Source organism: Cupressus sempervirens, chromosome 3 (assembly GCF_028749045.1).
Source record: "Cupressus sempervirens isolate cs-2001-9-10 chromosome 3, ASM2874904v1, whole genome shotgun sequence".
Classification (NCBI taxonomy): Eukaryota; Viridiplantae; Streptophyta; class Pinopsida; order Cupressales; family Cupressaceae; genus Cupressus; species Cupressus sempervirens.
In genome coordinates, this window is record NC_143120.1 from 1,053,561,130 (window position 1) to 1,053,578,270 (window position 17,141).

The window sequence follows — 17,141 nt, forward strand, 5'->3', positions numbered from 1 at the left end:
CTTTTTAAAGTCAACTAAGAAGCAAAAGGCCTCTTCTCCCTGCGTGTTCCAAATCATTTCAACCAAGAATCTTAGCGCTACCCCATGATCTATAGTGGAGTGTTTTGGTCTGAAACCTGCCTGCCCCTTAGCTCTTTTACCTTCTGATTCAACCCACTTGCTGATCTTGCATTCTACCATGGCACCAAAGTTGATGCATTTTACCATTCATGCAGGGTATCACTGACATTATTCTTGAGTGGTGATGAACACCAAATGGCCTCTTAACTCCAATTTAGACAGGCTAGAAATAAGATTATAATCAGCAAAAATATAAGTGTAACAATTATATTAAAGAGCAACATTGACATTTTGAAGCACAAGCTGAAGCAACGTTAACTCTTCAACCTTCCTATATGATAAAAAAAGAAAAAGAAAAATAAAACCATCATGTTCAAATAAATAAACATAAAAGAAACTTGACTTTGATTCTCCCATCTTGACAATATGTCAAGACAACGTGGGCTTAAGACTGCCATCTCCAAAATAAATTGCCAATTAAGAAGTATGTAGTAGCATGTTGGGAGTGCTGCTATTTTTGTGTCAAGAATCGTATTTGAGTAACTTTGTTTAATTTGAACATTCTGAAATAGCACTATGAAATAATTAACACCAAAGTTAAAATAATTTACACCAAAGTCATCAGAAATCATCTCAGAAAGCCATTGATTCAAAGGCTGTGACAGATTATCGGATACTTTTTCAGCTTTCTTCCTACAAAAAAACCATATAAAGCAATGCCTCGAATTTATTGATATGGCGTGATACTAATTTGAAACCAGTAATGCCAAAACCTAAAAATGCATTTGTAAGTTGCAACATGACGATGACGAAATTCCACGACTCTGAGAAATTAATGCTTTATTACAAGGGGACAGTAATTGTAATTGTTTCGGTCACTGCAAAGTGAAATACCTATTTGATGTATCAGAAGCTTACCAAATCTCCCCGACTACCACCCAGAAACTCTTCCCACAAGGCATTTCACAAGGGAATTGGTTTTCCATTTAACTTAAAACATATATAAATCTTAACTTTTTAATTTGAATAACCAAACAAAAATTTAAGCTTTTTAATTTGAATACCAAAACAAAAATTTAAGCTTACAATCGTTATCAATCACCCTGATTCTGCCTGCAAGCTTTCTATAATACAAGGATATATTTTCTACAGCGAATGAGACATGGATTGTAATTTAATGAATTGGCAAAGAGATTGCCCATTAGGTTTTCATAGAAATTTCAGGGGGCTGATGATACTTTCCCGTATGGAAAATCCAATTATCCTCTGCAATAAGTTCATAGGATGGGATCACCAAGTGATTATAAACCGCAAAATTTGAGTTGACAGGTAGTAGCTTGACAAAAAGACGATAAACATAAATTAAATTTTCTGAAGGTTTACATGCAAGCAACTAATTGTTCTTACACAAAAGCTTTGTTCTTTCATCTGTTTTAGAGACACCTGAGTTCACATTTTGAATCCACTCTTCCCAAGAATTCCTACATATGCCATAACCGCACCATATCTGTAGACGCTTGTATTGGTAAGGCCCCTGAAACCGAATGTCAATGAGAAAAATGATGATACTCAATACAAATTCAAATAGCCAAAAATTAGATTATGCTGCTTACATCATTGTTATGATAATCTGCGTCCAAAGCGACATCATGTGTCATTTGAATCCATTGTCAACTTGTTAATTTCTCGTACAGCAGCACTAACAGCATATAAAGTCATTTTCTTAACCTGATCCAACATTGAACTACATTAACAATAAGAAAGAACACTTAATAAAAATGATTATATAAAACCTGTTCCAGCTAGGAAATCACCTCTAACTTATCTTCCTTGGCCCTATGACTCTTTGGCAGCAAGCGGAATTCCTCTGTCAAACGCACACACTGTTGTACATTTTCGGGTGAGACAAAATCCATTGCTACCTTTATACATGACTGCAAAAACAGTGTATGTAATCAGAAAATATGTCAAATTTTAAAAAGAACTAAATTCTAACATGAATAAAATAACCATTCAAAATGAGTCTTAAAATGAATGGAAAGGAATATAAATATCATTTGAAGAAGCTTAAAATTTTAAGATGAACAATTGTGCCCGTGAGAGTAGAAATGGAAGGCAAAGGCTACTAAAGTAATTAATGACTAGTCATATATTTGGTATTATGATCTAGCTAATTTCCTGTTTCTCAGGGTCCGGGTTGTCTCAATTCAAAATATTTTGGTGCTCTCCCCTGTATGTTATTCTCAAATGTTAATGCAAAAAAGAAAATCCTCAAAATTTATGACATTTTGATTTTTTTATTTGCGTACAATACTGTTCTTTGAGCATATCACTCATTTTTTTTAAATAAACATTGGCCTTAATAATGTGTTTCTGCTATCAAAATCAGCCATAAAATGAACAGATGTAACTGGCCAAACTAATCCAAAAAGTGACTATAATGCATATCCCAAACCCAGTTTGTACAAAACATTGAATATGACGTATCCAGACTAAACAAGTATAGCACAATGTTCCAACCATCAAACATCATATTTCTTGTAAGATATTTCTAGCTGCATTTTTTTAAGGAAAGATATAATACACATTTGAACTGCTACATCCATCATACAATCAGAATTTTTTTTAAAATACTGAAGAATAATTTCAGGATAAATTATAAGTTGTTGGGATGAAAATTACAAATCAGCATTGGAAAGTCACCCCTGATAGAGAAGGAGAAGAGGCTGAGAGGATAATAACATTTCATGGGGTGCACTCACATTGTCTCAATCTCCAACTTCATGATAGTACAAGATAGCTTGGTTTATTACGAACCCAAACATTAATTCAAAGAACACAATCTCTTATGAAAAACAGACATATAATGACTTCAAAAAGCAAAGAAAAGCACAAGTATTTTTACAATTTTTACAGATCAGATTAAAAAATGTAACTAAAGAATGTGTTTTGACTCGACTGATAAAAAAAGGTCAACCGACCAATTAAAAATTAGTTACATGCTAGTATGTGTAAACTACCTTATTTCTATTTTTCGTAGAGCAAAACAGCATCATGCATTTATCTCCGTGTCAATCTTTTAAAGCATATATCAATATATAGGATTTCATTTATAAACAATGTATTAACCATAGCAGCTATTAGAATAATATTTACATATTTAAGTAGATATTGGTTAATAATGTACCATTAAGTCGAGTTAGTTTCTAAATTAGTCTTCAGTTATCCTTAGTTTCTAAATTAGACTTCAGTTATCTATCATAGCTTAAGGAAACATTGTCAATGTAATTGCCTTTATATGTACATTTCATTCTTCGAATAAAATCAAGCGATAAATCATAACCATTGTGTAAAATGGTATCAGAATGGGTGGAAGAAAAATAAATTGAAAATTATTATAGCTCTTAATGTTTCCAAATGAAAATATTTTAGAGAAAATTTGTTCAAATTTTGTTCTAACCTTTCCTCAAATATTTTTCTTCTAGATTCGTTTTTTTTTTTTTTTTGCTATTTTCAATATTTTGTACTGTGTTCTCTGTGTTTCGACGGTTTGCTGTTGCATACCATCCCGTGGAAGGCTTTTCCCCTCTCAAGCCTTTCTCGTGAGAGCTGTTGTGTTCTGCATGTTCAAGAACCACATTATCTGGTCTTGTTTAGCTTCCGCTGGTTCCATTCTCCTTGTGTGTTTTGCAAATTGCGTAAACTGATTTTTACACACATTTTCACTGTGTTCTTTATAACGCAGACCTGTGGTTTTTCAAGCTTGTTCTGCCCACGCGACGGATTCTCAAAGCTGCACAAAATTTGAATTACAATCTATTCTGCTCAGGATTTCTCAACAACAAAATGTGAGTTCTTTTGAACTGCTAGTAGTTTTCCCATTTTTTCAGAAATGCATCAGTAAATTGTTTTTCTGGGCAGTTGACCTAGGATTTTGGGTCGTTTTGGCAGCTTTCTGTCAAATTTTATTTGGTGTTTTATCTGCAGTGGCTGGGGATTTTTCATTTCAGCAAATCTTTCTAGATCTAAAGAAAATTTTCGGGGACAATGAAAGCGTGTATATGTTCCTTGGAGTTTGTGCTAAGGTTTATTTGTCTTTGATTTGTGTCTGCATTCTATACAAGCCTCTATTTTCTGTGCATTGAAATTCATCCCTCCGGTTCCATGCAATCAGAGTTCCAAACTTATTTCTTCATCTTCCTTTTCATGTTTCAAAAAGTGTGAAAGATGGCCTCTTTGACCAACATATTGTTGGAAGCCTGAAGTTCAACAGTCATAACTACAACACCTGGAAGCAGAAAACCATGACATTTTTTTAATATCGGTGCCTTGACCACACTGTCCTAGGCAAGTATTCTCGTCCAACAACGCCAAATCCAAATCAGGATACAGTTGATGAGAGAAGTTGGGAAAATTTTGATGATAATTAAATTGTCAGTCAGAGACAATTAGTTGCCTCAAATTCCATTTGGGCAAGACAGCTGCTGAAAGATTATGCAAAGAGCCTATATGAAACATCTGACAAGAGCCATGCATTTTTTTCTGAAAAACATATTTTTCCCAATCATGATAGATGAGTATGTCCTTTCCAGAATATCTCAAAATTAAGAATATTCATGATCAGGCAGAGGTGATTGGTCAAACAATGGAGGAAGAAGACATGGTAGAAATCACTCTCAGAAGTCTACCAAAGACTTATTAACACTTCTAAGAGACACTCAACATTACATCAACTGATGTGGACTCCAAGATTCCGAATCTTTACACCAAACTTTTGCAGCAGGATCATTACACACAGCAGGTTAGCTGGAGACACCAAATTTCAATTTTGTCATCGGTTACATCTCTCATTTCATGACAGCAACTAGAGTTTTAGACTGGATTGTAATGAAGCATGTGTTATTATCTGTAAAAAGCACTTCCACTTTTGGGATACTATATGGCAAAAGCAATGATCCTAGACTTAACGATTTCATAGACTCGGATTGGGCAACATTTGTCCATGAAAGGAAGTCAACATCTGAGTATGTCTTCTGTCTAGACAGAGGTGCAATCTAAGTCTCACAAGGTTCGAATTCGAATTCGAGTTTTTCGACCATAAAATTTGGATGAAATTTGGCAATGATAAAAATTCGGAAAAAAATCGACATTAAATTGAACTTATATAAATTTATCTATTCTTAAATATAAGTAATATATCCACAAAATTGGCAAAATAGTTTGACATTGCTATATAATTAAATTGAATAGCTTAATATTATTTTAAAACAAAATAACATAGTAACATGGGGACGTGTCCCCCTCTTTTTGCCCCACGTCCCGGAGACTTCAACGCATCGAGAACTTGGGGACTCTGTCCCCCCATCCCCAACAGCGCCACTAGATTCTGCCACCTCCACCAAGGATGGGGAACATCCTGATGTTGACTATTTGTAGATTTGGCTATTTATGTTTAATGTTCGATGTTCCAATTCAATGCAATGTTCAAGTATTTACTCTTTTACATCTTTATATCTTATATTGCAATACATATTTTCATAACTAGCATTTTAAGTACCATATGCATATATATATACCCCTCCTCTTGTCACTCGCCACTGTCCCCCCATCATCCCCTCACCATCCCCAAATTAAGGCCCCTTTGCCCCCCCGTCACAAAAACTTGTCCCCCCAAGGTGGTGTAACTATGCAAAATAATCTTATTATAATCAATATTATATTAAATATCATAGAGTTAGGAAAGGGTAAAAAATCGCTCAAATTCAAACTTTGCGGATGAAATTCGGCAAATCCTATGACTTAGGGTGCAATTACATGGACAAGCAAAAAACAACAAGGAATAGCTCTTTCATCAACTGAAGTTCAATTATGGGGAACTAGTAAAGCAACTTTTGAGGCAGTCTGACTTTGTACAATGCTTTGTTACATGCATGTGCCTCAACCAATTCCTTCAACTCTCTTTTGTAATAATCAAGGGGTGCTTGGAATTGCCAAAAACATCTTTTCATGAGTGGACCAAGATTCACTGTCATTACATCCCCAAGCTTGTTGAAGAAAAATCAGTACAATTGCAATATGTTCCAACTAACAATCAGACTGTAGACATGCTTAACAAGTCTCTAGACCCAGACACGTTTGTAAATTAAGGGGATAACTTGGTGTAGTTGACAAATTGATCATTAAGGGAGGTTATTAAAATTGTATTTACATATTTACTAAGTTAATGGCCAATAATGTAATATCAGGTCTAGTTAGATAGTTTCTAAATTAACCTTCAATTATCTATTGTTTCTTAGAAAAAGTCCTTTAGGGGAAAAATCAACAAACAAAGTTCAAGGAAGCCTTTTAAAATTAAGGATTTGCATGATTATACTTGGATTTAAAACAAAAAAAGTTAGATACCTCTTGTTTTTTTTTTTATTTAAAAATATTTCAATAGCATAGAAAACATGTGAACAAAATAAAATTGAGATAGCTTATGAATTGTGGAATATAAATTGTGTCCATGTTCATATAACTTGATGACATCACATTGCAAAATGCATACTTAAAATAGTGTGTAATTACTAATACTAACTAAACACTGACTATTTTCAAATTTTCAATTACAATCTAATTTGTATGAACTCAACATGGAAAATAAGTTAAAAATTTCAAAAAGCAAACACAGTCTATGAATTCTTTATACAAAACAAGTTCCACTAGAAGATTACAGAGCTTGATGATGAAACTTGCAAATCAAAGCCTCTCCAAAGTCATTCAACCACATTACTCTCATAGTTGCAATCCTTCAAAAGGGGATAATAATTTGCAATCCACTCAAATTCTTAATCAATTTCATCCAAACCAATTGACTAGTCGACCTTGAGAATGTCCACTTTCATTGATATGAAAATTATTCTTGGCAATTAAACGATGAAAAACAAAGATAAAAATACCACTAACTATTATTGCAACTATATCAGAACTCGATTTCTTTTCACTTGAATCACTGTGGTAAACAAATCGCAAGCGGATGAAATCATTGCTGGAACAAAGCATGTCTTGCCTTGAACAGACTTGATTTCTTGGCCAAGAAAACATCACAAATGTACTAATTAACTCAATGTATTTTGAGATGATATCATGTAAGAATATCTTGCACAAAATAAAGTGACTATTTCTACTGTGCACAACAACCATACTTGAAAAGAAACTTTGCCTAGATGACAAATATAATTTTATCTTTTGAAAACAATTTATTTTCAAAAAACTGCTAACATTTTTTTTTTTGCTCGGTAAGAGGCTGAAGCCAAGGCTAATTATTATTATTTGTTGTGATTAATTATTTCGATTATTAGTTAAGCTTGAGCAGATTTGAACCCAAAACCTCCCAATTAAGAGGCTTCCAACATTATGCAATCATGGCTAGTATTTTTTCAGGTCTATTTTAAAATTAGTTTTCTGTTCATTAATTTCAGATTCAGCACTACAGTTTTTTTCACCTAAATCTTGGTGAATTAGGCATGGCTAAAATTAGATACTCTTAGGAAAAAAGAAGACACAATATCAGGTATGGAAGTACAATATCAAGTATAGCAGTGCACGTGCATGGAAAGATTAAAGCTGTGGTCCCATGAAGCAGTGCTTTGAACAAAAAAGAGCTCGAGCAGCTAAGGTATTTTAGGAATATTTTTGAAGCTACTGGTTTAATCCATTTTGTAGTGTAGTTGAGCTTAAAAATTTAGGCTCCAATATTAGAAAAGCTTGTGGTCACATGATAAAGTGCCTTCATTGCTGGTCTTCAGTGAAAAAAAAAAGGTAAAACAATAATTTCCCCTCCAAAATTATTCTTTAATGGAAATCTAAACTTAGACAATTGACAAGCGGCAGATAATCTTTGTTGGCTAGCCCCATGATATAAATGTAAAGTTGCAGCTGGAAATTCAACTAAGATCATATATGTACATATATGAAATGGGTGACGAGAACAAATCAACTTTACAAGAAAATTCGGTATCATTTCAGGCAAGCAGAAGTAATGGTTTTGTAGAGCAATTTGAAAAGCAAGTCAAATATCACTCTTTTAAGAAAAGGATTCGGAAATATGAATGTAAACATGATGAATTCAAAGCTGATTTGATATTTTAAATGGACTATGACCAAGACTCAGAAATGTCAAAAGATAATCTGAGCAACCTACTCCAAGAGAGAGCTTGCTACGGAAAGTATATAAAAGTCATTTTAACCTTTGCCCATATCCTTCTTGCCTGTGCCAAACTGAGAGCTTTGGAACAGGGCAAGTAAATCTATGAAAATGTATTTGAAACAGGGCTTTCTTCAAATTCTATATTTGGAAATGCTCTAGTAGACATCTATACAGAATTTGGAACAATAGACAAGGCTCGTGAACTATTCGACAAAATGCCTCAACGAGATGTCATCTCATGGAATTCCATGATAGCAAGGTATGCACAAAATGGATTCATTAATTTAATTTAATATATAATAATTATAAATTAAAATGAGATCTTCAAAGAAACTGTCATGCTTGTGCAAGCACTCTGAGGCTCCAACTTTTGATCATATTGCCCTCTTTGAAATGGCCTTGCACAATCCAACCTCATTGAAAGCTCAGAATCTTCCATTTTTTTAGATAGGAAATAAAACATGAACAAGAAGAAAAACTGGGTTATGGGCCTTTTCTGTTTACTTTTGTAAAACTGTAGGTCGAATTGTAGAACAACATTGAATTCCTAAATCAGATCATTCTGCCATTATACATGTTGTAAGCATGCTTGTTATGACAGATGATTATAGACCATCTCAATTAAGGAATTTCAGTTCTATTTGAACACATCATTAATTGAAATGTCCCATTTAAATAGAAAAATCTGAAATGTGAGTTCAATATTCTAAGAATATGTAGCAATCATGGTCTGTTTACTAGTCAGCCCTCATCTTAGCATTGCTCAATTTTGAAAGTAGTTGGTAAAAGACAAAGGAGAACAGGTTTGTAATGTTTAAAGGAAGACAAATGACTTTTCTTTTGTTTTCGTTAAAAGTGTCTAGAGATGTGTACTTGTAGAAGCAAGTTCCCAATAGAGACCTGAGTTCAAATCCCAAGAGCACTGCGGCCCATATAAAATCTCTATTATTTAGGCATGCATGAATTTGCCTTCTACAAGTGCCTTCATAGCTATACAATCCTGCAGCAAGCAAACATAGCAATTAAGATTCTGATGGGGAGCAGCAATAGCACCCTAGGGTTCATCCTTAAGGAATTCTCTGTTGCCGCAAGGGAACCGTTCATGTGCAATAACAACACGAGAACGCCCCACAATATCATCTTTGACAAGGATGTGGATTGCACTGGAACCGGAAGATGTTCGTTGTAAACATGATTAGAAAATATTTTGAGGGTGAGACATTACATTTCACGCCCACAATTTCCTCTAGAATAGCCTATCAACTAATCAATATTCTCAACAAATATATTGGTTAATAATATGCTATTAATGAATTATATTGATTAATGATATTATATTGACTAATTAATAACAATTAATTTGGTTAGTATGGTATCAACCACAATAAGAATTTAATTATTATTAATATAGCAATAACTAGACAGGGTATATCCATCGATTTGGGCTCATAACACCTTACTGCTCTATCCACCTTTACCTCTACTATGTTGAAACTTGGACCATAAAATTTGAGAAGGCAACTTCTTGTTACTCTTTAATTTATTAGGTAGTTCCTATTTTCGTCTTCAATTCACAATTGTTTCTTTTACAAACATGCCTTTGTAAATCTACATAAGGAGTTTTCATCCCCTCTATTTAATACAACTACAACAACATCGAGTCACCATAACATGGTATCAAAGGTCATTGGCATTCATAAAATTTGGAAATTTTTCAAATAAAACTCGAGCCTCTTCCGATTTGGAATTTTTTCACAAAATTGTTGTTTTGATTTTTTGAAATGAAAATCATTAGAGGCATCTTACGAAATTGTGGTTTGTCTTTGAAGATTTTTGTTGAAAATTTCAAGACTAGTTGAAGGTTTTGATTGCGTGATTTCTTGGTTTGGGCAAAAGTCTCTAGTTTTCAAAGGTTATGTATTTGCATGTAAGTTGCATGTTGCTTGCATGTGCATTTTGTTACTTGCATGTGTTATTTTACCATGTAAAGTCTCATATTTTGTCGCATTAAGGTTTCTCTAATGGGTTTTCATCATTTTCTCCCTCAAAAGATTTTTTATGGGTTTTCATGAGTTTTTCCCTTTAGAAATTTTTTTATGGGTTTTCATGATTTGTTTCCTTCAAAAAAAATGTAATGGGTTTTCATAAATTTTTGCCTTAGAAAAATTATGACTTTGTAATTCACAAAGTTGCTTGAGATTCCTTTGTGGGTTTATAATTTTTTCCTCAAAACTTATACACTAGGTTTTACCATTTTCCCTCAAAATCGAAGCTTTGTACTCTCTAATGCATGTCTCAGATTCATTGTCTGCTCTTTATCAATTTTCACCTCAAAAATTGTGTTTGGTTATTCTGATTTTGTCCTTAAAAAGTCATGGCTTTTTGTTGTATGTTTTGGGCCATCATGCTCCTCTACAACATTTGAAGGGTTTGCCTATTTTTCCTCAAAATCATGCCAATTAATTCTCAATGTTTGTCTCTAACCAAGAGACAACAATTCGACACAATGACAATTAAAGGAGAGTATTAGAATATTATAATATTTCTTTGATGGTCATCTTCATTAGCTTTTAGTTTATTAGGTAATTTCTATTTCCATCTTTAGTTCACGATTGTTTCTTTTAGAGACATCGTCTTTGTAAATCTATATAAAGAGTTTTCATCTCCTCTATTTAATACAACTACAAAACATTGATTTACCATAACAAGTATATTGAATTGCTCAGGCAAATACATCTTCACGGACCCTCATCAACCCATGTCTCAACTTAGTGTCATCTCGAGGGGACTTTCCAATCTTGGGCTCATATACCATATAAGTCCAATTGTTTATACTTGTTCAAAATTACTCCTGCTTTATGTACCCCTCATATAAGTCCAATTGTTTATACTTGTTCAGAATTACTTCATCTTTCAAATCATAATGTCAAAAACTCTCATATATCTATCCAAGCTTGGCAAAGTCTATATCAAGATATTTGATGAAACCTACAACATGTGAATTGATGGAGCAAAATTATTTGCAATATATAAAGAAAAATTCAAATAAGAATAAGGACAAAATCAGAAATTTATTAATTAAATCTCAAAATCGTAATATTTTTTAATTAAAATAATAAAATTTATTATATTTGGAAATTGGCAATGTCTTACCTTCAGGAGGACCACCAATCCATCCCAATTTAACAATTTGTCCTTATTCAAATCCTCATGTCCTCCACCACCAATCTCACCTTTGAATATGTTTTTTTAAGAAGGGCACTCCATAGTTTATAATCTTGAACGGGTACAAAAGAGGGACCTACATTAGTTACAACTTTGATATTTTATGCAGTACGCAAAACAGACCACATATATTGGAATGGAATGGGCATAACAAAAATCAGCAATGGAAGTCTCTATCAATTCCAATGCCTGCACATTGACCAAACCTAAAACTGTCCCTGGCTGCCCACTATCACTAGCCTACCTCTTTACATTTTTGGCATTCACACTATGAATAGCACTGCCACTACCTACACTAGATGACATAGGGTGACTGATGTTAATTGAAACTTTCCAATCAAAATGGCAGTAATATAGGCAATTATGTTTAATGCTTATGCTTAAAATTTTGTAGAGATTCTCTTATCCCTTAGCCTACAATGACTCATAACATATTCCATCCTGTCGACAAACCATTTTTCTACAGTGAAGAGCATAAAAAGTATCTCTGACACCTTTCATACAGAAATAAAAATAAAATGCATTGCTTTTAAACTTGCACCATTATTACTATGTTCAAACTTAAGTTTCCATGCTGCCATGACCAAGTATCAGTGAACATAGATCAAAAAATAAATAAGTGGCATGATTGCTAACAAAAGAACTCAAAGAAACAAATGGTTATCAGTTAAAGTGGCTGAAAATCCTCAAAAAAATTATGTTGCCAAAAGTTGCCAACAAAAACAAGCTCTGAAGTTCAGCCAGCATATTCTAGTTGTCCTACAATAGCTTGGCATACAAATTATCAAAATATGCATCAACTTGTGTGCCTTCCATTCTGATTGGAAACATTCAACTAACATACCGAAAATGTACATTAGCTCTGAAGATGAAATGTTATGAATCCTTCATCCAGTTTTCAATTTACTGCTCCTACTTAATCTTTTCTTTTAAAGATTCAATAAAAGTTCTTGAAGAAACTTCCAGTCCTACATCTTACATGAAAATGTGAGGTTACATCTTTAATTCAAGACTGCTTGTTGCAGTGGATAAAATATTCAAAATCTCCCACCCCTTAGCAACATATTTAAAACATGATAATTGACCCAATGCTGCTTCTGTTCCATTCATCTGTAAATTAGCATATACTACAAATGCTATTTTCTTGGAAATGAAAAATAAAGAGATTGAACTCATAGAATTGATTTAATATGGCAGTAGGTTTTTTTTTTTTTAAATTAATATTGCAATCAATTTTATAATTGGTTCAAACTCAAAAAAAGTACGCAAATTTTTCATTGGATGACATTAAAATGTATGTAGGTGGTAGTTGAAACTACCCACACAGGATGTTCCTGATATTATCTTGGCTGTTGATTTGCAGTCAATCGGGGCCCTCCATTTCTAATTGGGAGGTCAATATAAAGTTTGGCCTTCTCATGTGTAGAGTTAGAAATCATTAGTATTAGCCTTAGGCCCAAACAGGTAGCAGTAACAATAAGAGGAGATCAGGAACTCCTGCCAATACTATGTGAAAATTAATATACAATTTTCATCAAAACTGTTAATAATTGGTAGCAAATATATATTAAATGTATGAGTTATTTATTATATTAATTATATTCTAATGAATAGACATGTCCCGTGAAGAGACATGTCTATCCATACTTCATCCTCTATTAGAGAGAGAGATGGCTGCCATTTGGAAAATACGTACCGGATACAATGGCAGTACTATTATATTTGCAGAAGATGCAGAAAACTCAACCTGGTATCAGAGCCTAACTACAAATGTAGAAATGAAGATCACATTAAGAAGGGCTAAGACCCGTGTTCTCTGTAGACCAGATCAAGTCAGATAAAATATGATCTCAAAAGGAGGCTCATGCAATGGACGAGGAACTCAGATGCAATATTTAGCAGTGATCCATTCGGGACACCTGATGTCTGGTTGCTCTATCCAGATGGATAATTATGCATATAGCAGTGCTATGTATGGAACATGGATGTGATAAAAAAATTATTATTAACAAGTCTGTGATGGAAATAATCAAAGTATGATTTGTAATGAGAAGAAATTGAGCCTCTGCAATAACTATGATGTTGACGGTTAACTTGACCAGTCTATGATATTTTTCCTAATAATGCAGTCGAATATCTAGATCTCTGGTGTATCAAATGGGTTGCAACATTGATGCTGGTAATTCGAATTAAATTAGTGAAATGAGATTAGACTCATATTATGAATAAAAATATCGTATTTGTGGATATTGTGTCTCCTTGAACCAACATCCTGAGTTACATTGTCCTGAAGTATTATCATGTTTTGAATGGATTATCAAATATGAGCCTTCATATTTTGGAGTATTGTGCTATCTCCTCGGAGGAATTTTCTCCATTTGTGACTAGCAACTATGATTTTCTTGTGTGAGCCCTATTTGGCGTAGAATCAATTTACCAGCACAGAAGTGTCAAATCTAGAGAAAGTCATTCATTTATATCAGTGCTGAATAAAGGATTGTATTTAAGAGGACATAAGTGAAATCAATTACGAATAAGGGGGCTCCAAATGGCAGCGATCTGCAAGAGAAGAAAAGGAGACTGAACTAACTTGAAACGTGGAAAGGGTTATATACCGCCACCACTCTAAGGATACAAAGATAAGTATTGGTTTAGGAAAGCGAGAACCCAATGGAATATTGCAAATACAATAATAGATTTGGAATGTCTATTAGCGAGCAACGTAAGTTGAGGGGATAATGGGCATCAACCTAGGTGGCTCTTAAGTGGGAGAGTAGTTGATAATGAATGCCTGCGTGGAAAGAGCCTTAATATGAACTAGCTGCATGAAAAGGATATTTTTTAAGTCATTTCTTGAAAAATTGTGTTTGTGCTCATACAAGTGAGTTCACATTTTGGTGGTTCCTGAGTACTTGTTTAGTAAAATGACCTGTAACCACATGGACCCATTACTCACCAAACAGAGGTCACGGGGATCTCATAAGGAGGTAATATAAATTATGTTTGGACCAATCTTCAGCCACGTGGGAAAGACATTCACGTTGGAAAGCACCCAATGAATACAACGCACATCGGTGTAAAGTTGAAATTTATATAATTCAAGGTGCTAAAAGAGGTGCTAAAAATGACATGAAAATATTGCCTATTACCTTTTGTCACCCTGAGTGAAGGGAGACGGATGTATTGTTTACCAGAAGAATATACATGTAAAACAATTTCAATTGAGTTTATCTACAAAGTATTTAAGGGCCTGTTTGGTTGCAAGCATAGGAATAGAAAATTAGAATGCGTATGTGGAATAGGAATGAAAATGAGGAATGGGAATGGAAAAGAGTAATCCCATTCTTGTTTGGTTTGCCTAGTATTTGACTGGAATATGTTACTCTCTTGTTTGGGATCCAGTGAATTTACATTAAAACAATGGGGTTTCACCATTCATCCATCTAAAGAGCTGCTCTCTACAGTCAAATATAGATGCATCTTCCCCTTTTAGATTTGATTCACTGAAACAAAGAAATCATGGTAGAAATGAGCAATAGAATAGCGACATTTTCAAAAACTGAACTGAGCCCCGAGGTTGGACTGCATTACAATGCTTGGTGCTGCGACGGATCATGACCTTTACTACAATTAGTGCCACAAAAAAGGGCACACACCAATTATCACACAGGACTCTTTTTTCGGGCAGCAAGGCACGATTTCTTGGGGGACGGCATCTTCAACTCTGATGGCAATGTGTGGAAATCGCAAAGGAAAATAGCGAATATAGAATTCAACACTACATCCTTCAAGGCGTTGATGGCGAGGTCAATGGAAGATCTAGCGCAAAACTAGAGATTGCAACAGTGCCAAAGCAAGGCAAACAGGCCAGGGAATATAAATTTGTCAAGAATGATGAAGATGGTCGAGACCTATGGGAAGAATAAAATGCACATTACAGTGATAATATGCGCCACTCACGGACCCTACCCTTATGCACTCGCTCACGGACCTGAAAATTTATAAAATTTGGTATAATACAATTGAGAATAGGAATGGCCTATTCTAATAACAAGTTTTTTTGGCATAGACTTATGCTCGTTTTAGGGGTCAAATTGGAATACGAAACCCTATTCTCTATTCCGATTTGACCAACCAAACGGAGAATAGAAAACATATTCCAGAATGTCTGTTCCTATTCCAACAACCATACGGGCCCTAAAGGAAGCAATTGGAATCCGAATATGTTATTGGTTACAAGGGAGACTATCATGGGCATAGGATAGGCATAGAGAATGCAATCAGCACTCTCTTCCAATTAAGTGGTTTATATCTCTACAGTCAGCAACCTTATGGTTTGGAGATAGAATAAGAAACGCAGAACAATCAGCGGATGGTAGAATCAAAGCGATAAGTATTCAATGAAGGATGAAAATTGATTCATGCGATATATTCCCTATATGGGCTCACTTTATGAAAGGAAATATTTGAATCACAAGGACAAAAGCATATGGAATTCAGATTCAGAGGGAGTCTGGCATCTTCAAAGAGGTCTAAATATCGATAAACTCGAGCTTCAAAGGGAGCAGATGAGTCTAGTCAACTTGTGACAATCTTGATCATAGTGATTGAGAGGGAGTTTTACTATTGATTATTATACTACTGAGATCATTTAATGCCTTATGGGCACTGTGTAAATCATGAGGAAGTGACGACTTCCAAATGATTATCACTTATATTTGTTGATGTTATTGGAAGATGACAATCTTACAACAACTTAATCTTCTATCATGATACACATCGTGTGATGGCTAAAACAAATCAGCATAGATGATTTCTAGCATAGTGGATTCATTTCCTTAAACAGACCATGACCTTCTAGATTGTGATAGACATCGTATGCTGGCTGAAACTGATCACATTAGATTATGAATGTTCCTATGGTAAGTACACATTACCTTTGAACAATTTTGAGTTGTGGTGAATATCATGAGACTCAATATTCTTGATCAGACCATATCTCTAATATCATATTGAGATATCTAAAACTAGGCATCACGTATTAGGTGATTCCTCATATCACGTGTTAGGTGATATGTAAAACTAGGTATCACGTGTCAGGTGATGTAAAACTAGGTATCATGTGTTAAGTGATATGTAAAACTAGGTATCACATGTTAGGTGATATCTAGAACTAAGTATCACATGTTAGGTGATTCTTCATATCACAGTGTTATGTGATATGTAAAACTAGGTATTATATGTTAGATGATACTTCATATCATGTGTTATGTGATCACAAGATATGTAATATGATTATACCATTTATCTTCCCTAGCTAAGAGGGAGTGTTAATGTTTGTAGCATCGATCAAATGTCATATGAGTTGACATTCTAGCAACCACTATTTATGTTGAGCTAATATGTTATTCATATTGTGTATGAATCTTGTTTATCCTCTCTAAGCTAAGAGGGAGTTAATAATTGGTAGCTTTAGTTGAATAAACTATAGTGCAAATATATATTATATATATGTGTGATATAATATATATATATAAAATATGAGTTATTTATTTTAATAATTACATTCTAATGATAGACATGTCCTGTGAAGAGACATGTCTATCCATACTTCATCCTATATTAGAGAGATGGCTAACATTTGGAAATTACATAACAAATACAATGG

At 34.0% G+C, this 17,141-nt stretch overlaps 1 protein-coding gene across 4 annotated transcripts in view; it reads right to left on the minus strand.

Moving 5' to 3' along the window:
• Positions 1-1,097: 1,097 nt before the first annotated feature.
• Positions 1,098-17,141, minus strand: part of LOC149570356 (lysine-specific demethylase JMJ27-like) — a 41,123-nt gene continuing 25,079 nt past the window's right edge. For 2 of the 4 annotated variants that reach the window (XR_016362926.1, XR_016362928.1), the window contains 4 exons: positions 1,875-1,994; positions 1,674-1,788; positions 1,468-1,594; positions 1,098-1,326 (listed from right to left, as the gene is read on the minus strand). Coding sequence is in view for 1 of the 4 variants with exons in the window: in XM_089823001.1 (XP_089679127.1) it covers positions 1,708-1,788; positions 1,875-1,994 (201 nt within the window). In the remaining 3 variants the exon portion in view is untranslated. Of the gene's footprint in view, positions 1,595-1,673; positions 1,789-1,874; positions 1,995-17,141 lie in introns of all 4 variants that reach the window. The other 2 variants (XR_016362927.1, XM_089823001.1) reach the window with 1 other exon arrangement.